Source organism: Lates calcarifer, linkage group LG11 (assembly GCF_001640805.2).
Source record: "Lates calcarifer isolate ASB-BC8 linkage group LG11, TLL_Latcal_v3, whole genome shotgun sequence".
NCBI classification, from domain to species: domain Eukaryota; kingdom Metazoa; phylum Chordata; class Actinopteri; family Centropomidae; genus Lates; species Lates calcarifer.
This window is the reverse complement of record NC_066843.1, coordinates 21755588-21783428: the sequence shown is the minus strand read 5'-3', so window position 1 is coordinate 21783428 and position 27841 is coordinate 21755588. Positions and strand designations below refer to the sequence as shown.

Here is a 27841-nt window from a genome sequence, read left to right as displayed (position 1 = left end):
ATCATTTTGCTGCCCAAGAATAAGAATGAACATTTTCATACAGGGTGAAAGTAAAAAAACATCAATAAAAATCTAGGGAGGAAACAGTGAATAAAAGGTGTCAGTGAACTGGTGATTTCTTTTTTTTTTTTTAAATATTCAGAGGATTCAGTCAAAGTCAACATGCTCTGTGGGATTCTACATGAAGATATACATGAAATCTGTAAAGCAAATGGCTGACATCTACACAAGCCCAGCCACGGTGTGATAGGTTTCTCTTGTCTATTTCTGGCTTAACCGATCACCAAAAGCTTACTCATGGTCCACTTACTAGATCCTTCCAGAGCTTTCAGATACCCTCATGGTACCCTTGCTGACCATTTTCAGAGTAGGTAAGATCCTGCAGTACGTCAGATCACTCATTTTCCATAGAAGTGGCTCCTAATGACTTTAACTGGGATTTTTGGAAAAAAGCTGGAATGTTCATGCAGAGGAACAGATTTTTCATCAGATCAGGTTTCAGTGTCTTACTCAAGGACACCTCAGCAGCATGGGGTGCACATTTGAGGGGGTTGAACTCAAGTCGCCTCGTTGCCACTCCCAATAGTCGGTAACTTTAACATGAAAACAAAACAATTTTATGATATTAAATTGCAGCCTATGTCAATTTCCCCCCTAACTGTATTTTACTTTTGCAGACAAACTGACTCAGATGTTTTCTTCAGCACCAGTGACAGCTATCACTGCTGAATACACCTGTCAGACTCAGGAGATAAGACTGATATCAACACTTGACAATAAAGTATCAACACTGGTTCTGAATGACGTTGAGCTTTCACTGAAAGACTTTGAACAATAATTTAGAGATATCAGATAACACAGCAGACCTTAGAGGTCTGGTGTGCTCCTAATTGTGAAAAAGAAAAAACAAATCAGTTGGCAACAATCGTGGCTTTAGGTTTTTCATTCTAGTACAAGAATGATTCTTGGATCTAATCCTGATGGTAACTGGTATGGTATCTGAACACCAGCCACCAGCTAAAGCATAATAGGCGGTGACTGGTGCATTTGCCAAGCAGTGCTACCAAGCACTTTGGCAAGTAACCGCCTTCATCCTGAGTAGTTTGCAAAACATAGCGGAGACAAGAGTAGATTTAAAGTTTCCCTAAAGGTTAAACATGTTTCCTTTTACTGCCCGACATGTTACACAAAGCTCCAGGCTTCACATTTAATAATTGAGAACATTTTCTGACAGTGATGCCATGCTTTAGCCTCAGGTATTGACTCGATATTCAATACTGGCATAAGTGTCAGGTCATCTCTGAACCAGAGGAACAAAGTCCTGCCTACACTAGATCTGGGATTCAAGACCAGCATTTTGTCGCCTCAACCATCGCTTCATGGTTGAATATCTGTGGTCTAACTTTGAGCCACTGTGCACAATACATGACATGTCCACAAGATTTAACAGTTAATGATGCTTTTAAGGGATTTAGGTACAATGTTAGTGATGTTACTTTTAGCATTAGGAAAAAGCAGTTTTGTTTTGGACTTGATTGCTTTGTAATGTTGAGGTTACCGAGCTGATTTGAAAGGGTTATAAGGTGTAGCACTTTTGTAGAAGAATATATTATACTTTCAAAATTTATAATCAACAAAAATATGCATCATTGTAGATCTTGACTCACTTTACAAGTTGGTTGAGAATTCTGGTGTGCAGTAATTTGCATATTTTAGACTTTATGATTTTTGCCTCAGCTGGAAGCCACGGGACTGGGCAGTGGAGAGGGTTGTTTGTAAGTTGTCCATGACAATCAATACTAACAGTGTTAGCAGGTTTTCACCTCACAGTGACACTAGCTAAGAAACTGCTTTTTCAGGCAGGATTTTATGCGTAATAACATTCTAAAAATGATTCTAAAAACACTGTGAGTTCTTTCCTCTCGAGAATCTTAAAAAACTGACGATAGCTCTGAATAACATAACCTTTTATTAAAGAATTGTTCGACAGACAACTCTCTCAACAATGAAAGAAAAGGGATCTACAAATGACAAAGAAAGAAGTTGTTTTTCTCCAAAAAGACTCATTCTTTTTTCCAGCTAATAGTTTGTCTAACTTCTCAGACTATGCAAGGGTGGGTCACCAATCCCCATCCTTGCCTTTTTCCTTGTACAAGCCAAGACATTTATGTACAAGGGCCATTATAGGAACATAAAAACTACTTATTTTCCTCTAAAATACAAGAACTAAAAAATGTAACTTCAGTACAATGGACAAGAAGAAATACAACGTTTTTTTTTTTGTTTCATAACAGGTAAATACTAAAAAAGTACAGTATTTTTTCTTGATATAAATACATGAAGGATAAATAATAATACAAAACAGAAAGTCTTTTTAAACTGGCTATAACAAATAAATATTTAGATATGAATGTTCACTTGAACACACATTGGCGAAAGACGCTTTGATTGGAGGGCCTTTCGTCTTCAAAATAAGATTTTATTATTATTATTTTTTACCTTTAACCATCAAAATGTAAACTCTAAGTGCAACAATGATGCCCAGATGTGAAAAGCATTTGTGTAAATCTGCATTTTAAAAACCACTGGTTTATTTCCAGAACATCAGAAGTGCAGTGAGAGTCAGCACCCCACAGTTAGTTTTCAGTTTTTAACACTGGGTGAAACAGTCGGAGGGGTTGTAGTGTGTGCTGTCTCAAACTGCTCTTACTGACTGTTTGAACCAATAAACCAGTTTTTTTAAAATGTGTGATACACACCAGCTCAGATTTCTGGGACATGCATTTTTGTTCAAATATATACCCTGTATCCACGTTAAAAGTCAAGATATGTGAGAACAAAACAAAACAATATAAAAAGTGGACTTTTACACGTTGGCATGGTGCTAATGTAAGTGAACCCTTCCAAAGTGAGAGGGAGAGAGAGAGACAGAAAGAGAGAGAGAAAGAGAGAGGGAAAGAGAAAGAGAAAGGGGAGAGTGGGGGGGGGGGGGGTGACTTACCAAAACATAAATAAATAGTGTTCTCCACTCTTATTATTTACCCTGTGTCGAAGATGTGCTAAAATAAGAGCATTAAAATTTCTCTCCATGTCCTCTCATGTGTTTGTTTGAAGATGTCAACAGCTGGCATCCTGGCTGTGGATGTGTGTCAACGAAAGGAAGCTAGCTTAGCAATGCTGTGTGTGTATTTATGAAGGTGTGATTAGCTTATGTAGCTTAGCACACATGTGTGTCTATGGGAGCTAGTTCAGCCTTTGAGCTCATAGCTTCATAAACCTTGTTTGAGTGATGGGAGTGCGTGTGCGATGATGGATGTGTGTCAGGGAGCAGTCAGTGTGAGATTGTGGAAAATTTTGCCTCCTTCAGAAGCCATGTGCTGCTGCCACAGAGACAGTGGGTTACTTGTGATTCAGTCTGGACAGACAGAGACAGGTACGACAGGAGACAAAAAGAGACAGTGAAAGGAGGACCATCCAGTGGTTATTATGTGCATCGTGAAATAGGGGGAACAGAGGAAGACGAGTGCTGCCAGCTCCAGCCATATATTTCTGTTCTTCCTCGCCGACTGATGGAGAGGCAGAGCCCTCCACATAGCTCAGCTCGGCTGACAACAACATGTGTTGCCTGGAGGGGGAGAGAGCTCAGCGTCATAAATCTAACCACCTCGTTAACTGCCCATTAAAATCTCAACTATTTCATTTACCAGGCGGGAGAGCTGTTTCTGTATGTGTGTGTCTTAGGGGGGAGATTTTATTATCAAAGTACAATTTTAAACCACATACTAGCTCTAACAGAGCCATTATAGGCTTTTTTTTTTTTTTACTACAAGCTAGCAAAGCTACCACTGCAATTTGCTCCATCCAAGCAAAAATTGTTTGGAAAAGTCCAGTAATGCATTTGAAAACTTTGTGTCTAGTAGATTTTGCTGAGTAATTTAAATATAAAACATTATACAGAGAGATTTTTCTTTCATTTTAGATGTTTTTTCTGAGAAATATTTTAATGAAAAACTGACATAATTTCTTAACAGCGGTTTTGTTTGAATACAGTAGTTCATATTGCAGTTTTTAGATTTACTGTACAGTAGATTATTAGACTAATAAATAGTGACTAAACAATGGTGCTCACTCAGAGTAAAGTGTAAATTTCCATAAAAGGATTCATAGAAAATTGAAATAAAAACTGGTAAAATGAATCAAGCCCTCTGAAATGAAAAATAACTGGTAATGTACTCAGTTAATCAGTCAGTTTTGAGCGTGTGTTTAAAAGCAGCCTGTTTTTCTGATGCACTGTTAAAATGTTTAAATAGTTTAAAGTTTTTGTTCCCTCATTTTCTGTATGAGGGTGGAAGGTTAAAGCAGTAGAAAGTAAGTTCATGAGTTTGGTCCTAGCCTAAAAAAAATCTTTGAAAATTTTGGCAACTACCACTGATTTAACTTCTTTTACACTGAAGTATATCCATTGTAGCATTTTTTGGCAATGTGAATGATTTATGGTTTGGGAGCATTACTGCTACTAGTTTATGGACACAACTTGTGTTTTGTTGAAAGGAAGTGAAATTAACTGCACTTTTAAGGTACCAGTGAAAGTTTTGGCCCCAGTCAGGCTTGATGGGCTCTGAAGGCAGTGGAAACAGGGTGGGGCTGGCCAACACCAAACTGATTGTTCCCCTTTCTGGCTGTAGAGCACAGGTCAAACCACTGGATGGCTCCTGTCTGTCTTGTCTTGTCTCTCCTGTAGTCACATTGCAGCGGTAGAGTCCCCACATGTTAGTTAGTCTGTTAGTGAGTCACGTCATGTTACTTGTTCTGTTTTGTCTTCACTATTTCCTACGTTGTCATTTTGTTCCAAACCTGCTACAGGTGAGTGAGCTTGGGTGCTTCCTGGATTCTGCCCTGAGTCGAGGTGTGGTGCGCTGACAGCTCAGTGTACGTCGGGTGTGTGGGAGGGTCACAGGTACCTGGGGGGCCTCCCCCACCCACGTGGTGCTGGTTGGCGGCGGACATGGGCCCTGCGCCATTGTAGTCCATTGTTTGGTGGTGGGGTGGTGTGGGGCCAAGGTGGTTTAGCCCATAAATAGAGGGCCCAGATCCAGGCATGGGTTCCACATAACTGCCACCCCCCACGTAGACTGGACTGGCCTGCATGTTGGTGGGAGTCCCGTAGCCGGCACTGTTGGGCTGCACAAGGGTGTGGTGGGGATGGGGGTCACCATAGTCTGGGTCTGGGGCGCCGTACTTCTGCTGGGAGGGGCAGCCCTTCATGGTGACATTGGAGTAGGCAGTGGACATGGAGTAAGACACTCCCTGGTGAGGCTTGCCAAAAGATGGCGGCGATGGGGCATCATAGCCTGCTCCCCCTCCCCCGCCTCCCCCTCCCATGGGGTGTATTGAGTTGAGGAAGCTGGCGGAAGACTGCATTGGCAGGGGTGGGGAGCCAGTTGGCGAGGGCCCTCCAGAGCTGGAGCTCAGGCCCTTGGACTTTTGGTCCTTCTTGTACTTCATACGTCGGTTCTGGAACCAGATCTTGATCTGGCGTTCAGACAGGTTGAGCAGATTAGCCATCTCCACGCGCCGTGGCCGGCACAGGTACCGGTTGAAGTGGAACTCCTTCTCTAGCTCAACCAGCTGGGCGCTGGTGTACGCCGTACGAGCCCGCTTAGATGATGCTGATGACCCACTGGTAGGACTCTTCTCCCCACTGCTACCACTCTCAGCTCCTCCTGATGCTGAGGACAGAAAAGAAAACATTAAACAGAGACAGAAAAAGTGAATAAAACAGAGGGAAAATGATAACTAGGAGAGTATATGGGGAAAAAAAAACATTGCAAGAAAAACTATCAAAAGAAACATGAAGGCACAGAAAGAGAGTTCAGGGGAGGAAAGTGTGAGACATGTACAAAAATAATGATAGAGTAAGAAAAAGGTAAAAAGATGATGAAATAAAAATTAGGAGAACCAGAAAGGTAGAGTGAATAAAACACAATCTGCCTTCATGAAGGAGGAAATTGAGAGCATTCAGATTCTTAATAAAGCAGAGGGGGGTCCGGGTAGACCAACTGCATTATCCCTTGATATTAGTTGTCAACACTTCATAACAATGGCAGTTATTAAGAGACCAAGGCCTTGGTGCTGGCCAAGGGCAGCTAAATTGCATCTTGGCTGGAAACCCTGACAGCGACAGCAGCTTCAACACAAGAACTGAGGTTGACCTGCACTCACTTCAGTCAGCTAGCCAATGAAAGAGACACTTCTTAACACATTTATGTCATAATTGCATTGACTTCTAATAGAGTCTCTCAGAGACACTCCAGCGCGGAGTGAATCTGTTGAGACGATGTTGTGAAAAAGCTTCAATCAAATCTAGCTGATTTTGTTTCCAAATAAATTAGAAAAACAGGTGTTTACAACCTGTCTGATCCCTCATGTTTCTCGTTGCATTCTGAGATCCCAGCTATTACCTTGGTGTGTGTTATAATGAAAGAACTATTGGTAGTGTCATAGGACTTGAAATAGTTTTTTTTGTTTTTTTTTCAGATGAGCAACATGAGCAAAACGTAATAATCCACTGCCTCCACTGATGCAGCAATTCTGCAGGTTTCATGTGTCCCTATGTGCATGCTTACTATGTATAACAGTAGCTAAAGCAGTACAGTTCAAAACAAGCACTGAGTTCCTCTCTCTCTATAATGCTATCCTTCTCTCAACAGTAGAAACAGTTAACTCTAGTGTTTACTTCTGTGGACAGAGAGGTATACATCGTGTCATCTGTCCAATAGAGCTGTGGCTTCCTCTACATGATTGTTTGAAATTATCATCAATAAATATTCTAATCTCTCCTCAACACTCTGTCCAGTCAACTGAAAGACTTTTGAAGACTCACATTCATTATGGCAGAACAAATTTTTTCTCATTGATAACTACCAATTCAAATAACATCACATCTCTCTGCCTCAGTGACTGTTTTCTTTGCCTTTTATCACACATGCAGATGATATTCTCATTTATCACCCTGCTGTATTTTTTCCATTTCAAATGTCTGCTTGTCATTCTCCTCTCTCTGAAAATCTATTCATCTGTTATCGTGCATGACATTTAAATTCATCCTGTTAATATCTTCTTTCTTGCAGTGGCTTTCCAAGGAGGTGTGAAAAGAAGAGGAGGAGTCCCGAGAGGGAAGGAAGGAGAGCGATGGGAGGGCATATAATAACCAGAGGGTGGAGAGCAAGAAAAGAAGGGAGGGGTGCAGGGTGAAGAGGAGAATGTAAATGAATGAAGGAGGGTGTACAGGCTATTGGCAGCAGGCTTCTGGCAGCTGCTTAGCCAGGCTGTCCTATCACTGACGGTACTGTTACTGTAATGAACTGCTCAGTTGTCATTGATGAGAAAGTCAGCTTAAAATGCCAGGGAAGTTTCTCTATCCAGTCCATTTACTTCAGATTTGACACTAAATACTGTTAAAGGATCAAATACCTCACACTGCTCTGCCTTTCTCCTCTGATAGTACTACACTGATTCTGTGATTACCTTGTTTACAACTGTCTTCTTACTCGTTGAAACTATTTCTCGATGAATAATAGTACATCCTAGCACTCCTGTGTATGGGGTGTCCTCAGCACAACTTGTCAGATATGGTCAGTGAGCACAGGTTTTTGTAGAGGCCTATACAGACACAATGTTGCTGCACCTGCCTCCTCACTGTTACAGCAAAGCCTGAAGAACTCACTTCAACTTTGCCAAAGAGAAGTTCTAGAATGTAATTCCTCTTAACGCTACTGTTCTTACACTCTGTGCATGTGTCCAGATTAAAGAACTGTTAGTTGGTATTCGTGAGCTTTAAAAGTGCTGGTAAGTGAATTTTTCACTGCCAGGCTAGCTGTTTCCCCCTGCTTCCTTCTTAGGTCTTCATGCTAAGCCAGGCTAATCACCCTTGTGACTCCATCTCTGCACTTGACACATAGACAGAATAGTAGAAGTTAAATTCCTATACTGTTAAACTGTGTTTAATTGCTAGATGGATTACTGGATGGATTTTTTTCCTAATGAATGTACAATTATTTGTTTTGTTTTGTTTGAAGTGCAACATTTATAAACTACAGTGGGCTCACCAGGAGGTAGTTGTGGTGGATGTTAGGCATACAAAACACAGGGCTGTCACACAAGAGACAGGTTCACATCCACAGTCCTCTCTGTGATTAGGTTTAGATAACAAAAGTACTTTAGTTAAGGTTGTGGAAATATTGTGGTGAATGTGTTTCTGTATTAAACCATGAAACAATCTTTCCTCTAACTTTAACTGAGGGCTGTGAGTGCCTAAACATAACCACCAAAAAGTTCAATGATGCTGTCACTGCAGGTGGGTAATGTACTGCAAGATCATATATTTTGGTGGGAAACACTTTAGCTGATACATTCAGTATCAGCATTTTTGCCACTTCACAAATACATAAATGATCATTTTCTCTTTAATCCAGTTGTAGGTATGTTTCCTTCAAAATGTATTTGCTGCTGCAAATTAGTTGCACATATACATAACTTCTAGGAGACAGGGTTGATTCATCTAACTTTCCTTTTCCTATCAGAAAGTATATGGTTTTCCTTGTCTTGACAAGACACATTTTCCTCCTGCTTTTCTACTACTATCTACTTGAGCAGTCATCTAGGTTTGCAGGAATATTTGTCACACTGCCGTACATCGGTCCTTTGACTTCTTTTACTCTCAGCTGCTTAATATAGCAAGGAATGTTACCATACTGATGAGGTTTAGTCACTGAAAACTAATAAAATAACTTAAAAACTACTTTTGATTTTAAAATACTTTTATGTGAATATGGCTTACCAGACAAATGAGTTCATTTAAAAGTTGAATTAGTTGAGTAAAATTACCTCAGACCAGAGCAGATAAATAAGATAAATAATAACCAGCTTGACTGTTTGCCTGTGGTCATTTCCCTGTTGATTCAAGAACCTGTGGAAACCTATTTTACCATAATGGTCTGAGAAACCTTTTTAAATCCTCTTGGGATTTAGAGCTTGAAAGAGGATGTTGATAAGAGAGGTGAGGAAAGAGGGACATGGTGATGGGAAGGAGAAGGCACGATAATATGAACAAAGACACTAATGAGGAAGGGAAATGAATGAGGAAAGAAATGGATGGAGGACAGAAGGAGTTGAGAAAAGGAGTAATGAAAGAGAGAAACACAGACTGGTGAAGGAGGAATGATTATTCTGTTGAGCCATGTTGTTGCTGTGATACTGTGTGAGGGAAATCAAAGCACAGACAGACAGAAAGACAGACAGGTGTAAACTAACACACCGTTGCCAGAGTTGTTGCTGGGTGAACAGTTTTTCTGCTTGGTTGTCTGACGACACTCTTTCATCCAGGGAAAGATCTGCTTGGCCAGGGTCGGGTTGGGAGGCAGTGAGGAGGAGGAGGACGATGTGGAGGAGGAGGAATTAGACGACTTATTGGGGGCTGGTTTAGACGCTGAGGAGGCCCCATTACTGCCCCCCGGCTGCTGAGCCCCAGTATTACCGTTGCTGGGGTTGGGGGGCAGTGGGGGGGACACCTGGGAGCCGGGGTGGTGCTCAGGTGGCAGACTGGGCCGCATGCAGCTGCCATTCAGCTCCTTGGTCTTGGCTAGCTGCTGCTGGTGACCACTGTTACTGCCCAGTGACTGTAAAGAGCAGGCAGAGCGCTGGTACGAATCCACATCCAGATGGGTCGCCGACTGGAAGGCCGGCTGGTGGTGGGACACTGGGACCGGGGCATCGTAGCCCCCAAAGCCGTTGGCGGCTGCTGCTGCTGCCGCTGCCGCCCCCTGCACCTGGTAGGACGAGTAGCCACCGAAAAGCGTCGAGGAGTTGTCGTAGTATGTTGTCTTCTGCATTTCTGGGAGAAGTGGCGGCGTCTGCTTGTGCTCCGGTCCTTGTTGAAAACCACTGCCGGAAGACCATTTGGTACCGGGGGTCACGTGACGGTGTCTCTCCAACGGTCCCCTGCAATCTGACCTAAAAGGTTAGGAGAGGCAGAATAAAGAAATGAGAGCGATAAATCCATCTTCCTCCAATGAAAGGCGCCATGACATGAATAGAAACCACTGCTTTTCTTTCCTCGCCCCCCTCCCCCCCTCCCCCTCCGAGCCCAGTGCACAGCCTGCAGATGCTCTAGTGGAGGGGGCACGAGGAGGGCAAACTGCGTCCCCATTCTAGCATTAATGTTACATTTCCATGGAAATATTACCTTTATTCACATTGTAATTAGCTATTATTATTAATAATATTATTATTAAATGATGATAATAATAATAATAATAAGTTACGTAATAGCATATCCCCTGTTACTACCAATAATTATTCGTTATTAGCCTCTTATTACTGTGCTATTCACCAATTATCTTCATCTTTCGGCAGTTAATCCAGTGCAATTTAAACATAAAAGGAAATAAATTCTCTTCTCTGAATTGTTTTAAACATCACTAACTGCGGTATTTTTCTACTTTAGTATTTATTCATTTCAGTGTCTTTACAATAAAGCACGAGGCTTCCCCCATCGTGTCAGTGGTTATTCTAGCTGAGCGTGACATTTTGTTGTGTAATGGCGGCAGTGAAGTGGCCTGTTTGTATTTTCCTTGTGACTGATGTAGGTAGCCTATTTCTGTCAACCTCTGGCTATGATTTACTGTATTCCGTCTGCTGTTACCTCACTCATCCTCCAGCCCGGGAGTCTATCTTCCGGAAACGATAAGTGCTGCTGAATATCAGGCTGTTCTTTCATCGCAGTAGGCTTTTTTAACAGGGTAGAGAAAACTTATGGAGTAATTCATATTATTGCACGTTATTAAGATGTCCAGCCTAAAAGCTTTAAATGGAGTAACAAAGAAACGCGTATCGCGTGGCCTACTCCAAAGGTTATCACACTGGCAGAGTGACATGTATAAACCACATCTCTGTGTTGAAAAAGTCGATTTCCAAACTATTTGTAAAAAAAAAAAATATTATATATTTTTTTTTTTTTTTTTCGATTTTTGGATAAGGCGGTGAATAATGTTCCTGTTCCTCCTCTGTTTGGTTGATACGGTGAGCCTACAGGCCTACGACAAAAAGAAGCAAATAAATAATTAAGCTTAACACTTGGGCTTGGACAAAAGATTCCGTAGATAGATAAAGAAAGAAAGAAAGCTCGGAAGAAGCTTCACGAGTCAGTGATCCATTAGGGTCGAACGGCCAGAGTGCTCTATCATGGCCCCTTAAGGGAAAAAAAGAGAGTAGCCCAGGAAAAAAAAAAAAAAAAAAGCAGTGTGAGCCCCCATAGACTCCCTATCTCGCGCTCACCGCTGGGGTGGGCCTGTGGCCGCGAGAGGCCGGCTTGTCAAGCGCCAGAGAGCACCTGGCATTCATTTCTCTCCTCTGGAGATAAAATGTTTAACGGGGGAGAAGCAGAGGTGAAGCGCCTCTGCTGCCTCTGTCATCAGACACAAACTCAGCCTCTGTAGCGCTCCAGCTAACGACTGAGACACGCCAACTGTTAGGCCTACTGTTTCCTATTACCAATCCCCTGCGTTAATATTGCGACAACAGCCCACAGTGATATTAACTTGGCAAAATTTCAGTCTCATTGCGTCAGAAAATTGAAGATTTCGTATCTGGTGGTCTGTTGACCGACCTCACCGGACAAACGGAAAAACAATAAAGAATTAGCCAAAGCGCGTGCAAAATAATGTGACACCATCAGATGCCAGGCCTGAAGTAAAGAAAGATATGCAGAAAAAAAAAAATGAAATTATCTCGTGTGGGCTGTGCGAAAATGTGCATTAGGCTTTTTAAAAACAGAAGCAGCAAAGTGTGTCTGGATAATACATTTAAAAATAAATCAATCAATAAATAGCAGCTGGTGAAGAGGAAAAAAAAAGAGAGAATGTGTATGGTTCTAAAAATAAAACAAACAAACAAAAAACAACTAATAAATAAATCCTGTGTCAGATGTCAGTGTTTAAATGGGGTAAATTACGCTAAAATAATGTAATTCTTTATTATTCCTTTTTTAAAGATTAGACCGAGCAGCCCTACTCCAGCTCTCAGCACGTCACACATGTCAGCCATTTATCTTTCTAGTAGACAAGCTGGAATCCTAATTATTTACTCTGAGGAATAGTCCCAAGGAGGGAGAGAGAGAGAGAGAGAGAGAGAGAAAGAGAGAGAGAGAGAGAGAGAGAGAGAGAGAGAGAGAGGCCGTGGCAGTGAGTGTAGGAGGAATATGTTATTAAATCATATCGCTGTTTCGCCATTAAACAGGACACGTAATGTCTCTGCCACTAGCTTGTAGGACTAGAGCTTAATACAATCACCAACTTTACTAGACGCCTCCCTGAATAATCCACTTATACTGACAGAGAAACAGCCACCCAAACAAAAACAACAGAGAGAGAGAGAGAGGGAGAGACAGAGAGAGGTCGGCCTTGGTGTCCAGTGTCTGTGCTTTATCCTGGGATATAAAATTACAAATGGCGCCTGCCATGAAGAGCTATGCAGGCAGGGAGACAGAGGGAGAATGCATTAACTTGGACAATCCACGTATTCCTTATCCCATTAACACACATGGGGTGGGGGGGGGTTGTAATTATATTGAGCTGTGCCCAGAAACAATGAAGGATTGGCCTGATCAGAGCTATTGTTGCAATGTTCATGGCCTCGATTTAGACTGAAATCAATAAACAGTGAAGCCTGCATGTATGAATGGAATTATACTATTTAAACATATCAGTAAATAAAATAAAATAAATGTAAAATATTGGCAAAATAATAAAACGGAGGCCAGGGGGGAGGAGAAAGCGCCAGGGAGAAGTGGATCATCCATAACAGAAAAATGGTCGACCATTGCTTTGTAAATAAATAGCCATAAGTGAGGAAGAGACATGGACAGAATAGGAGAAGAAATGAGAGGGGAAAAAGAAAGGAAACGGACAGAGATGGAAGGCCGAAAGAAGGGGGGCTGCTTGCGGCGGGTAGCTGCGGCAGCTTAAAGCATTGTGAACTCTTCTTGAACCGGGATTGAAGTCTATTGGGCCATAAATCACTGAGCCAGCCACTCCGCCGTTCTCAAACTGCACAGCGAACAAACACGCTCTGTATTTCTGGTTTGTTGTTTGAGCTCGTGCATCACCGGCTGGCCTGCTTGCCTGCCGGTGATGCTCCTTACCTTCCTTAGCACCGGTGGTCCCGGTCCAGTCCGGCACGGACCCAGCAACGCCGCATCACAGATTAATCCTCACGCACATTCACTAGGTAATCAATAACAATAATAAATAATTAAATAAATAACGAATCCGATCGCTTTCTCTCCCGTTTTCCTCTCCCCCCTCTCTTCTTCTCTCCGCAAATCCGCTGCTCCTCCGGTGCTGTCTCGAGACTAGCACGACTGCTCGCGACTACCACCACAACAACACCTCCTGGAGCCAGCAGCAGCAGCAGCAGCGGCAGACCGGGCTGCGCGAGGGTGGCGAACCGGACACCGTGTGGCATGAACGACCGGCGGATGAGTGGGATGGACGGACTTAATACGTCGGTGGGGGGGCTCGATATAGGGGCAGAATTAACAGACGGGTTCGGTATAGGCTACAGGCAGGCTAGCTAGCACACGAGCTGAACGAGCGTACCGGGAGCCTGCCTGCTGCCTGCTCGCGCCCCCCCCACCCCCTCCACCTCCACCCTCCGCCCCAGCACCAGCACTGCCTGCACCGCTGCTGGCTGATAACAATGGCCTCAAATTTCTTTCTTTTTTAGCCTCTGTCGCTCAAACAGCCGGTCAGCCAACCACCCAGCCAGCCAGTCAGTCAGTCAGACAGCCTCTTCGGAACAAGTCCTCCACAATATGTCACCCCATCGCATTATGGGTGGTTGTTCGTCTGTCTTTCTATTCCCTCTCTCCTCCTCTCTTCTCGGGTCTCTTGCTTCTTTCCCTCCGTGTCTTCCTCCCTGTCTTGGGTCGGACTCCTCGCTTCGCTTCGGTCTCTATAGCACGCTTATTCCACACGGTTAGTGACAGTAATAGCCTGTAGTAGTAGTAGCTGTGGTGGCATAGGTAGTATTCTCATATTGTTGACAACAAGCCCGTCTATCAGTAACACTCACGCGGGTGTAACGGAGGAAACAACGGGGCTTGATTCACGGGCACGCTGATTTCACCCATCAAAGCTCAGCGTCACCCACAAATTATGCTAATTCCACTGAGTGGAAGTGAAAGGTGCAGTCAGTTATGTTAGCCCTAAAACCAGACATATAGGCCTAGAATATTTCGCAGTTCAGAATTAGCCTGAGTGGATATTTAAAAATAGACTTTTTATATATAGCAGTTCTTACATATACAGTCTACAACTGGCTATTTACACCAGGAGAACTTCGGCATAACTTTTACAACTCTACTTGTAAGCTAATGATAGCCTGCTGCTTGGAGTGGGTCACGGTGGACATGCCTGTGGATGCCTACCTTAGACAATTTGTATTATTATTAGCCATAGTGTGATGGGGGATCAGCTGTTCTTATTTGCTTAGCTTGATAGATTAGTTTAGGCTACAGTTTTTATTTTGCTGGGAAGATGTAAATAAAAATTATTGGTACTAACATTAAACTAATTTGCATATGCAGTCCTTAGGAAGCAATTAGGCTTACAATCTAACACATGAGAGAAGCAGAATATAAAACCATTCAGTCTGTTAAATAAACTATGGTAACAATGACTTAAGAGGCTGTATTAATATTATAGACCTAATGGAACAACATTATTGTGAACATGCTATGGACAGATTGTGTCAAACTAAAGAGGATAGAGCAGAGCTGATAGCATCCTTCATTTTTTAACCGAGGTGTACTTGTATAATGCATTCACTTTACAGTAGCCTGTAAACTATATTTCTCTGTTGGATGGCAATGCTGAGGCTTCTAAACTGTAGCCCATAAAGTTGGAATAAAATATTTTTTTTCTTGATAGATAATGAAAAAAATATTCCAACTTTATGGGCAACAGTGTATATTAAATATCATCATAGTGGCATGATTATTGTATATGATAGTTTTGTTTTGTTTTTATCCATCTTTACAGCAGCAGCAGGACCCCCCCCCCCAGCTCTTAGCATGTTTCCTTGTACAAACTTGACATGTAGTCTGGATTGTCAAAATTTCAACACCTCCTCTCCCTCTGCCGCTACTTCTACTCAGAAAGTTTTTTTAAGGGAGACCATAATGGAAGGGGAGACTGATATAAAAGGTACAGAGAACAGTAACCATGCAACTAATCAAGAAAAGGCCATTGAGTTTTCTATTAAGTAGCTCTGTGAGTGGCTGAAAGTTAGAGCTTTAAAATCTCCCTGTCCAGGTTTTTTTTAAAGAAGAGAGCCTATGTTCTTCCCTGTGTTTTGACTTTAACACACAAGGGAGGAAGACAAGAGGAAGTGCAACAACATGTGAAGAAAAAGGTGAAGTAGGCTAAAAAAAAAAAGAAGCAAGAATGACAAGAAATCCCAAAGGGAAAGAGACACAAAGCGGCGAGGCCAAAAAATGAAAATAACAATGTTTTCTCTCTCTCACACACACATACACACATACACACACACACACACACACTGCCCACACTCTGTCTGTATAGCTCTCTCTCTCCCACTTCCCTGTATTTTTATTATTCAGGACGCTACCCCTGTCGTTTATGGCTACGTAAGATTTATGAGTTCTCTCGCACCCAGCAGCGTGTGTGTGTGTGTGTGTGTGTGTGTGTGTGTATAAACAGCCGAACTTTAAAACAGATAGCATTCGCTGTGGGCTGCTGAAATGAGAGGATGAGCTCCGTGTAGGTGGAAGGTGGGAGCCTGAAATGTGTCCGACAGCAACTTTCCCTTCAAACCTCTTTGTGTGGACGGAGGGATCCTGCTAACTGCTGCTGAAAAACCTCATCACTCATTAACCAAACTACTAATCAGCAATTATTTTGTCCATGTCTTTCTTTTTTTTTCCAATGAGCAAGAATGTGGGGAGAGAAGAGCTTATGGAGAAATAAACAGTGCGGATTACATGTATGTATTGACTTGTAAAAGCACGCCGGTGCTTGTAAAGGATGGCAGTTATTCTTTATTTTCCTTGGATGGCAGACGCGCATCGGCGCCTCCGTGTTTCGGATTGAGTCACGGATATTGGGTTTCACAACTGAAACTCTGTGCCCTGCAGAGCCATGGAAATCCTCTTTCCATTTTTTCTTCTTTTTCCCCCTCTGGGACCTCAGACATGTAGGCCACTGAGGATGACACGAAGGAATTTCCTCTGACTACGAGATTTAAAAAGATATTTTTCCCACAGCTTTACTGTGTGGAATGGGAACACCGTAGGCCTACTGCCTGTGAATGCCAATTCTAAAATATATTTTATAAATGAAGTATGCTTAATTGTAATGTTTCTTCTCTTATGTGGTCTGAAAAGGAAATACTTTTAGGCATTTCTACAACTGTTACCAATTTGATGCTGCTGTTAGCGTTTGTTTCATTGCTGTTTATTACTTGTTGTGTTAGCATTAGTGTCATTACTGCAGTCACAGAGTGCTGTTTTAATAACTGTCTTATGATATGATGAACTGACCCTAGTATGTTTCCTGCTGCGGCTGTAACCCGCGGCCATCACACTGCCCTTCACACCTCTGGATTATATTACATTAGCACGTGTCATTACATTATATTACATCACTCACACATACGCACACATCCAGGAAACATTTGGCATGCACTCAGCTGCACCTCTCTGCAATTTCATTGGATTTTTTTTTTTTTTTAAAGAAATAAAGCATTAACTAAAAACAAAATCACCTACAATCTTCCTACATTTTCTCCACAGTAATTTATCTGTGTTAGCGTTGATTCTGCACTGGTTTTGTAAACAGTGAAATTCCAACATCATGGCGTCATCGAAATGTAATAATAATGGTACTAATAACATTACTTCTGCTACTACGACTACTACTATTTAATAATAATAATAATAATAATAATAATAAAACGTGACAAAATTACACAGATTTTCCTAAAACTAATTAGGCTACATTACGGTGAGCACAAAGAAAAAAACCCTCTATTTTTTCCATAATTGAATAATTAAATAAAGAAATAAATCTGATCACCGCCCATATTTATGAGGAGTTCTGAACATTCCAACAGAAAAGCATAGAAATGGCCTTACTTGCAGTTAACGAGGTTTTCAAACGAAATCGTCCACATTCTCCACAGCTTGTAGGTCTGCTATGTGTGTCGACGGATTGCACTTTAGATGCACAGATTTAAGGCCTCTTTCTAACACTGCACTGCACCACAAGTAATGAAGTAAAACAGTAAAACTTACCGAAAGATTTCCTCTTATTTCCCAATGTTTTGATGGAAGAAAACGGCTTCCAGAAAGCTCCTAAGAACTGCAGGAAAAAAAAAAAAAAAAGGGGGGGGGGGGGGGGGGGTAGAGGGAGAGAAGGGGATAGGAAAGAAAGAGAGAGATGCAATCAAAAGGTCTTGGTAAAATCCGATACAGAGCACAGACCTCTTGTAGTCTATCGAACGGTCGGGACAGGAGAAACCGCTGACAGGTACTGCTGACCTTAAATTATTCCCGGTGAAAATCCGGAATAAAAGCAGTAAGAGCAGAGAGAAGGATGAAGGCTGGGTGGAAGTGAGCTCAGATGTTATTGATTCTGCTTATCACATTACACATCCTATTACATTTACCGTTTTCCCCTGCTTTTAAAATAAATAAATAAATAAACAAACAGTGGACATAGTTGTCTGCTGTTGTGAAAGTCTGTAACATTTAACGAGGGAAATGGCGCTGCTTCCCATCACTAATGCAGATTTTCTTTCCTTTTTTTTTTTTTTAAATAGAACATTATCCATAATTAATTTGGAACAATTTTGTGAAAATAAGCTTGTGGAGCAGATTGTCTGTGCGCTACCAGACTCACAAAATAAGAGTAAAATAACATGTCCGTGTTTGAAGGTGTAAGAAAGACAAGAAGAAACTGAAATAACAAATAGACTGTTTACTTACACCACCGTCATCTAACTGAAATAACATAGCCGCTGCAAACTGCTGCCAGAACGTTACGACATAAAGCGGTGCATTAATATTACACACCGAGCACAAACAGCTACGATAAAACTAAAGTCAGCGTCTAAAATAGAGAGGAAATACAATCGAATGAGGTGCGTCTAAATCCTGACCGTGATCATTAATCTATAAGTATAATTGAAAACATGGAGTGGAAATTATCAATCAAACTATCAATACTGAACAAGCACATCGCAATCAGATTAAGAACAAAAACTCGGCAAACGACCTGGCAAATAAATACACGAAAAGGGAAAAAACGACTCCATAAAGCGAACAGCTGTTTCCCAGCGGCTCCACATCCACGCAGCCCATAAATAACACAGCATCACTCAAAGAGGAAACACGCGGCGGTACCAAACGGTCAGTGTTAGGGCCCGGTTATCCTCATGTGGGGCTGAGCACCCAGGGCAGGGGAGCGTATCCCGGCCGGTCAGACATCCATCCACTGCTGCACGCGGTGGTAAACATTTTTTCAAAGGTGAGTATAATTGTATAATCGCGTCCACGACCGCAGGATGAAAAGGGCTGTCCACGTTGTTGCATACTGGCTGTTGGTATTAAAGTGCTGGAATAAAATCTCTGGCTGCTTCTGTTTCTGCTCCTGACAGCTTCCCCCAAACACATAAATCAAAAGCAGGGATCCTCCGACCTCCCCGTACCAGCCTATACCACCACCACCATCACCACCACTGCTACTACTACTCCTACTACTATTAAGTTATTTATTGTTTCTCTCCATGCACTCACGCACAGCTCTGGCTGTCGTCCATCCCCATCACAACACCAGCCGGGGATTCCTCCCTCTCTGTCCCCCCCTCAGCCCCGCGGGTTTGTCGCAAATTTGGAGCCGCGGAGCAGGAGTGGACTAGTCTAAAGTTGCCCAGAAAGTGATGAAGGGGCCGACTAGCTTAGCCAGCTAGCCTATAGGCCGAGACAAAGGGAGGAGGCCGCCTCCAGAGCCCCAGAACAGCTGATGAGCCAAATTTTGAGTGGAAGAGAAGGCTGAGGAAGAGAGGGGGGATTTCAGTTGAATATAGAGGGGTGTTTTTCAAATGCTGGATGAGGTGAAAGTTTGAAATGAGTTATGGAGCAGCACCAGGGCAGCGGAAATATTCTGTAGGTGTTCATGGAAGCAACAAAGGGTCTGTTAGGGCATAATTTTACAGAATGTCTATTAGGTGATGGAACAGCAGGGTTAGGCTCCTGGGAGATGGATGTATGGAACAAAAACTCAAAGCATCAAAGTACATTTACTTAAATAAAGCAATTTTGTGATACTGACCCTTGACATGTTATGTTTTTACCTAATATTTCATAGAGAGAGCTATTCTCCTTTTATTTGAATTCTGTGCCTTGCAAGTATCCAAACAATGGTGCAGACTCCATGACACATTTTTTGCATAGGCTAATGCATCTGTAAGATAAACACTCTTAAAGGGAAACTTCTTCAAAAGAGCACTTTGCTTTTAATCAGATTAATCAGACCTTTTTTTCCTCTTTACTCTAAGGGTAGATGGATATATTCATGTTGCTGTTTACTGCTGCTGCAGCTTCGTTTTAAAGTCTCACATGATCTGAACAAACTTTATCACTGCTCTCTGCTCTTATCTCTGCCTGGTCTGCTGGTGCCGACACTGGCCTGACTTTGCGGATGTACTCGCACACACAAACATGTGTTCCTTCTCAGAACAGCTTCATATACAAATTCAAAGACTGCTGGATGTAATTAAACAGTTGTGGTGCTTTCAGGTTAGCTTTATGCTGTGTTTTCTTTGACCCTATACTTCTTTGGCCTTAGATCCAATCAAAACACAGTAGAAACACAAAAGAAAAAATCAAAACAAAAACAAATCCATCTGCAAAACAATGACACATGTTCAGACCTTTCATAGTGAGTATCAGTGCTGCAACTTTACAAACTTGGTAAAACCTTGTGGTATTTACAGGACCTGAAAGCCCACACTGAAGCACTCACAGTGACATATTGGTGCACAGCTCTGCAAAAGTGACCTTTGACCTGGAGGAGCAGTAGCTTAGTTCTTTATTGATGAATCTAATGGCAAAGTGCTCCAGAATCCCATTTTCATGTACTATTCTATGTTTTAATCCATAAAGTTTTAATAATTTTTTGGTTATAGTCAAATTTACAGAAAGCTGTTTAATTTTAAATTCAAACTATTATGATTCTTTTTGTTACTTTTATGCAACCAGCTGATAACAGGACAGACAAAAAGTAAGCCTACAGACCATGAAAGTAACTGCTATACTCCTCCAACCCAAAATAATCATGACAGTGATCATGATATGGGCTGAGAAGCTCTGCACATGTTGACATGTTGATTATAAGTATGTGTATTTAGTTACAAGATTATAGCACAAATATACATGTAGCTGTTGTTGAGTATCAAGGTTGTTTCTGCAGTTATTAACAACAGATTGATCTTTTCTCTGTTAAACAGTAGAGTCATTTGTTATTTTAGAGGACAACACTGTTTTTTTTCTCATCTGTCAGAGCTCAAATAGTCTGCACTCTAATTATAGTCCATGTAGTGGCGACTGTAGTTGGGCGTTAAAATGCCGCCCACATAAACTGAATGCCAACTTTGTGGACTCCTTGCAAATGGTGCAATAGGCCTATTAGAGATCATGGAGTGCAACAAAAATCTTTCTAAAATTACTCTGCGTCACACCTTTACTCTACTGAGATGCAGTATCAGACCATAAATCGATTCTCCAAAGCTAAAATATAAAGTAGTAAAAATAGCTTTTGGTACTAATAATAACTTGAAAATCCCTTAGCCTCAAACAACCTCAATCTGTTGATCCAACCCCCCATGTGAATCCAATTTCCCAACCTGACGTCATGTGCTGCAACATCAACAGGCTTCTGGCCACTTACATTCTTTTCAAATGATCTCCATGGTTAGAATTTCATTTGCTTTGGAGGATTTATCATGCTTCTTTTCCCAGAAGCTGAGTTCCTTGTTTTGGTCTCACTTCAATGGTAAAAACTCAACAAATAAAAATTGTACATTTAGAGCACATGCTCTTATGACACATATTTGTTTACAAATGTAAATATGTAAACAATGTAAACACATGGAAACATTTACCCATTTATTTTCTAACATCACAAGACATTTTTACACTTAAGAAAGGACATTTATAATCTATGGAATTGTTTTTCTTTGTAGATTCTAACAGAAGTACTAGTGTGGCTTACAAAAACAATTGAATTCACATCGAAAATTTGACAGTGACTTACCAAAGACCAACTTCTGTTCAAATAACTTCTATTCACATATGAACGTTTTTCTTTTTTTTTTTTCATAGTTGAATTAATTTTGTTCAAAAACACACAATCCCTATCTTTACTTCACTTTTATATACCTCAGTGCCATTTGACCTTTTGGGCCAGTCAGATCACTCGCTGCCATCAGATGACCCTCCCAAAAGACCAGTCAATACCCTCACGTTTTCCTAAAAATACATTTTTCATCACGTCCATTCGAAGTTTTCCTTGAAGTGTAATGAGCTCGAACGGTCATGCGGCAGCATTGCAAACACCACAGACACAGCCACACCAAATGGGCAAGCGACGACAAACCTAGCACTGCAACACATTTCATCTCCTCCCCTCCTGCTTTGGGCGGATGACACAACTTTCAACACCACTTTTCAGATGGCAGATATGCACTACTGAGAGAATCTGAGAGACAGAAAGAAAGACACCTTACATGTTCCTTTACAGTGTGTTTGTTTAAAGCGTGAGTCTCTGAGTTGTAAATCGTTCTTGGTTTGTTGTCCCATCTACCTGTACCTACCTATACTCAGTTATCAAATCTAGAACAGCAAGTAACCTGAAGCTTAATCAAGCTCAAATTAAACAACTTCTGTGTACTAACAACAACTTTATTTTGAAATCTGTCAGCCATGGAGCATTGTTATCTATACAGTTCAGTGAGACAGCCATAGGGAAATTTACAAAAACCTACATTTCTGTTTAGTTTGGTGTTTTCCATTTGCATTTTTTTCATATGCGCTTTGAGCTATTGTCATGTGAGTACCCATTATAGCCTATTGATTTCACAACCACTTAATGCGCTTCTCCTTATTTTGGTGAACACACTCTTTTCATTCAGGCTAATGAAATCTGAACAGATCTTCTACTTATAAAGTCTGTTGCTCCTGGCTGTAGATACATAACTGAGGCATTACACTCTTGCTGTTTGCAAAAGACCTATTTGAACCCTGATTAAGCCACAGCCTTCTGCTGAGGAAGACTAATTTTGTTCCCAATTCATGGTCTCACAAGAGTTTCCAGGGAGCGTGCACAAATTCACCAACAATCAGAGCTGAACTTAGACCTCAGCTAATTATTAACATGAGGAGAGCTCAGAGTGGCTTCAAAGCTGATAATGTTTCACAGGTTCTTCAGCTATGAAATTTAAAGTATTGTTTTTACAATATCATTTTTTCATTATCAAAAATTAAACATTATTCTGGCAGATACCTCTATTTATGCATTAACTGAATCTTATTTCTACATGCACAAACAGTTCTAGGACTTGTGTAGTCAGCTGAGCCATTTTCACGTTAAGTGAAACAGACCAAAACCTTTATGACTAAAACTTTTAACCAAAATCAAGTGTCTAAAACTTAACCAACTATACTGCATTGCATTAGGTTATCTTGTCTTGTATTACAGCTTATCTTATTCCATTGTGCCAACTTTCTAGCCCAGTGTCTACCCTTCTCTCTTGCTGCAGGCAGGGTCGCCCAACTCCCTGAAGTGCTTGCCCCTGTGTCACCAACAGTCCTGAACCAGAAACTCATGCCATCAGCGCCTTCCTTTGACAGAGAGTTAATCTTTATCAGAGATACTAATCTTTAACCTGAAACTCAAAGAAAGCCCTGATGCCAGGAGGGAGAGAGTAAGAAAGAGAGAGAGGAGTTGAATGTGTTAGAGGGTTTAGAGGGGGGTGGGGTGTGGGGGTTAAATTGCCCTTTCTGCTCCTGGGCCATGAAAAGTGCCAAGCTCACCAAGTCTGTCAGGCATGGCATGAACAAGGATAGATGTCTCTCTCTCTGTGTGTGTGTGTGTGTGTGTTCAGAGTGGTAGAACTCACAAACTGAAAGGTTCATAGTTACATTTCTGTCTTAACTCATGATATCAAAATTAAGTTGATAAACTATTTTTTAAAAATATTGAATTGAAAGCTCTTGGTGGTGACAGTGTGAATAACATTGAAATTCTGAAGTGTTACTATTTAACAAAACAGATCATGTGCAAAACTCAGCTGGTTCTCCAGTTAAATGTACAATGATATCCCATGGCTGATGGTTCCTGTGTGGGACCCCTCCACCCAGCCAGAAGGCCATCAGGGGGATTCGGGCAGATGCCTCAAAGCTTCATGCGTCAATTTGTAACTCTCAGATTGTATTAAGAATAGAGCCAAGGTTCTTGCTTTAGCTGCAGCTCTGGCAGTCACTTTGTCCAGTGACTGAATATCTTTTTCAAGTGTGGACAGTCAGAGCCTGTGGCTGCACCTTGACCAAAAAAGTACATTTCCAGCATTGGTGTGTCAGTGCATTCCAGGGACAGTAGCACTCAGTGATATGTGTTTGTAGTAATTTGTGGTTTGGCAGTGCCTTAAAGATGGATTTTACTAAGTTGTTATTATATTGCTTTGAGGCCTCATTACACTGAGTGTTGAACAACCTGCACCAGTACAACAGGCCAGTATCCATTTCCTAACAACATGCTCCTCTAATGACACATGGATAAGAATAAGAAGCCACTGATTGTAACATAATCAGGCCACTTGGCCCAGCAGCTGAGAGGCCTGCTATTAAGCCTGTTACAGCAGGAGGAAGCGGCTGTATGGATCTTCGCCAGACCTGTCAGCCTTTATACACTGCGACAGTGTTAGGCATGCCTGCCCCCACTATTTTACTCTGATGGGTGTCTCGCCCATGGTTTGTCAGTGATGTATGAAAAAATCTATTAAATCATGGTTGTATTGGAGTTGCTGTGGGTTTTTCATGACTTTAAAGTCTCTATACCTGGAAGTGAGCAAAAACCACCAAGGTCAAGCAAGCTTCCAGAGAGGCCCATTCAAAAATACATTTAATATCATGTCACTGAAACACAAAACAAAACAAAATTACAAATAGTCACATGTTATTTCAGTAGATTCAGTTTTTCTTGTACAGATACAATAATGCTCACAGCTAAAGAGATCTGAGGATATACTGTGCTGAACCAAATCTATTGGAAAAAACAACAACAACAACCACCATATGACCTGATTATGGGTCAAAACACTAGAGGTACAATAAGAAGACTAAACCAATGAGTAAAGTTATTTTCCGATACCTAAGTCTGGTCCCCCCATAACAAAGGAATCAAGAGGATTAAGACCTGGTGGCTAGTTGGTAATATTCTATTTAACGCACATATATTTTTTGTTATCCCCACGTCCAGCACATGCATAATTTGATTGTATTCTTATTTTGCGCAAGGTTGTTTCACATCCCTCAAATCTCCTGGACCTAACGCTACATCCGGCTGCTGTAATAACGAGAAAACCAACAAATTAGTCAGAAGGGTGGAGTTGATATGGAATAAACTTAGGTTTGTAATAATTCAAATTTAAATACTTGTAATTAGTCTAAACATTTACTCATGACCACTTGCTTAGATCTGGTTAGATGAAAAATCTGTTTTTGTAGGACCATTTGCTGTGTGTTGACGGGGGGGGGGGGGGGGGGCATGACAATTTGTGGCTAGGAGAGAGGGAAAGAGAGAGAGAGAGAGAGAGAGAGAGAGAGAGAGGGCGACTTCTTGAGTAAGCAATCTTTTCACACTATCATAAATCACGGCGTGCCTAACATGCATCTTCTGTCTTTACACCTAGCCGTCAGGTCCCAGTTCACTACGACTCTGTCTGCCATGCGCACACACATACAGGCTACCAGACGCACACCTCTCTGTCCAAACCGCACTCCGTGCTGCAAGTAAACCTCTTTTTAAATGACGAGAGAGAGGAGAGAGAGAGAGAGAGAGAGGGAGAGAATGGCGAGGCGCCCTTTTCGCCCTCTTGTCTGTTACCTATTCTGAAGCATCTGTCTTCAGCTGCCTTCACACACACACACACACAAAAAAAAGTTGGCCAGCATTAGAGCTTGCACACGGGCACACCCCGCGGATGCCTCTGTGATATCAAGAGAGACCACGGTCACACAACAGATAATTAATGACATGTCGAGTGGTGGAGCGCGTGGGATGGGGACGCCTCGAGAACACACACCGGGACACTGAGCGAGAAACATCCCGGCAGACCATACCTGCTCTCTCTCGACGTCTCTCCTCCTGGATCTCCTACTGGTGTTCCGTTTTTTTTCCCTGGATGCTCTCTGTTTTGGACGCGGGCGGACACACACCGGCTGGAATAAAGAAGACCACAGAATCTCCTCTTGGAAAACCTTGGACGTATTTTTCACTGATTTCGACTGCGTAATCACGCGCAGTCGGCCCGACAGTTTGGCTTTTTTCTAACGTGTATTCGAGTACAAAATGGCCCTAAAGCAGCATTCAGAGAACCCCGGTGTTTAAACCGCACTGTTACCTGTTATAACACTGCTGTATCCATTGAAACTAACGTAACTTAACGTAACGTAACGTAAAGCTCCAACAATTAAAGCCTACCTACAGCACACAAGCTGACGGGGACTGCTCGGTCTGGGGCTCGCGGTGCTACTTTACCCAAAAACACACAGCGTGCGCGCGCTTACCTCCCCCCTCCGCCTGTACTGCAAAATCCCCCCTTACAGCGGGCCAGTGCGTGCCTGGCCAGCACCTCGGTCAGGGCTCGCGCTTTCTTCTTCTCAAGCCTTATCTTACAGTATTGACTTGGCACGAGAGCAAATGTTGGGGTACAGCGCGAGCTCCGGTGCAGGCCCGGTAAACTGAACGCGTTTTCTTCTGGACTGGACGTGACGCCGTACTCCCTGGACTCTCCTCCTCTGTCTCCAACTCTCTCTACCTATTTTCTTTCCTCCTCTTTTCAGTGTTCTTCTCTCTCACTCCTCTAAAAGAGAGAGAAGGCTCTTCCTGTGCCATTTAATCTCGTTTACAAGTACCTTCCTTCCTCCTGTCGGTTGGTATCTCTGGTCAGAATCTCGGCCAAAAACACACCGGTGTTCTTTGGTTGCTAGTTTGCTAACTCTGCTGACCTGTAGCCTTTACAGACCCGGATATTCTAGATTCGCCTCTCAAACGGATCAGCTGATTGACTGGGTTCTGTAGATTATAGAGTATCTTGTTTACTTGAACCTGGTTCTCTCCACCGCTGTTTCTCCCTGCTCGGACCCCTGATTTTGTGTGTTCGTCCCCGGCCTTGCTGGTGCGGGATGGGCGAATTGACACCGTGAACTGTTTCTGAACCGGGCTGCTGACTGACAGCTCCTAGGGAGCCGGATTGGGGAGGGAGGGGGGATTCTGGTTCTTGTTCCTGTCCAATAAGGGGGTCTGGTTGAGGTGCACCGGGGGGGGGGGGGTTAGCGTGACCTGCCTGTCCGCTCCGTCTGCGCAAGGGCCAGGTGTTGGTTATTACATGGCGTCAAACTGCGAACGATCAGAGGAGAGGAGGATGAGGAAGGAGGTTGAGAGAGGGGAGGAAGAGAAGACATTCCGCTGTGATTTGACCTGGGTGTCCACACAGGAAACTGTTTCCGTACTGTTTGGCTTGTTTACATATTCACTGGTAGAATTTAGCCTGTAGGCCTCTAAGTCAGAGCCATGTACTGTGCGTTATTCAGACGATGTGTGACAACAGCCCAAACTTCAGCAAAACGCCAGTGAATGAAACGACCATAATCTAACCATATCTGTAGGCAGAATAATTTGACTCCGACCCCTTCCACCTGAAGGCCGAAAACTTCATCACACACAGATTCCACGGCCTCACTGAGGTCTGTAAATCTCAGGGAAGAACAGGAATGAGGTTGTTTCTATTTTGTGAGATATGAGCGGATTTAACTTAATTATTAAAATAGTCAAATGCAACTTGTAAACGAACAGACAGGATCGGGGTCCATGTTACTAGGACTGTAGGTCTTTATTTGTGGGGGTACGTTGGTCCTGGTGGTATTGACCGTTGTTCTCTGTGGAGATTAAATAAATCTCAAACAGACGCTCTTGGCTTTGCTCTCTCTCTATCTCTCAGTCTCTCTCACTCTCTCCCTCTGTGTGTATTAGTGTTATCTGCCCACGCATATATACATGCCTTCACTGCCACACACACACACACACACACACGCTGAGAGAGCGTGGGAGATAAAGCGAGGGAAAGAAGGAAGAAGGAGAAAGAAGTTCAATTTCACGACAGCGGTCATTATTTCGATGTATTTTTAGTTTGTCTCTCGCAATCATGAAAAAAAGAGAACGGAGAAAGAAAAAGCTCGTGCTCGTTGCCTCCTCGTGGAAACATTTCCGGCTCAGCTGCTCGGTCTCTCTTATCGCTCTCGTGCATGCTGCTCTCCGGTTGAAGGAGGAAAAACGCCGCTCGCGGGCTCGGAATACGGTTTCTGCCGTTCAGTTTCTCAATCACTGACGATCATAAATTAGAACGAGGCTTCTTACTGCATTTATTTCCGAACGGGAATCATCACCGCGCGAGGCGAGGACGAGCCCGGGAAGTAGCCTACCTG

At 42.4% G+C, this 27841-nt stretch overlaps 1 protein-coding gene across 9 annotated transcripts in view; it reads right to left on the bottom strand.

The window, feature by feature from the left end:
* The window catches only part of hoxb3a (homeobox B3a), a 91622-nt gene that overhangs the window by 1906 nt on the left and 61875 nt on the right, over positions 1-27841 (bottom strand). For 3 of the 9 annotated variants that reach the window (XM_018698425.2, XM_051073800.1, XM_051073799.1), the window contains exons 3-5: positions 17372-17438; positions 9317-10011; positions 1951-5729 (exon numbers count right to left, since the gene is read on the bottom strand). In XM_018698425.2, the coding sequence (XP_018553941.1) occupies positions 4858-5729; positions 9317-9890 (1446 nt within the window). In that variant the 5' untranslated portion in view covers positions 9891-10011; positions 17372-17438 and the 3' untranslated portion in view covers positions 1951-4857. Of the gene's footprint in view, positions 1-1950; positions 5730-9316; positions 10012-13198; positions 14292-17371; positions 17439-18874; positions 19069-25477; positions 26445-27841 lie in introns of those variants that run through there. The other 6 variants (XM_051073802.1, XM_051073801.1, XM_018698428.2 and 3 more) reach the window with 6 other exon arrangements.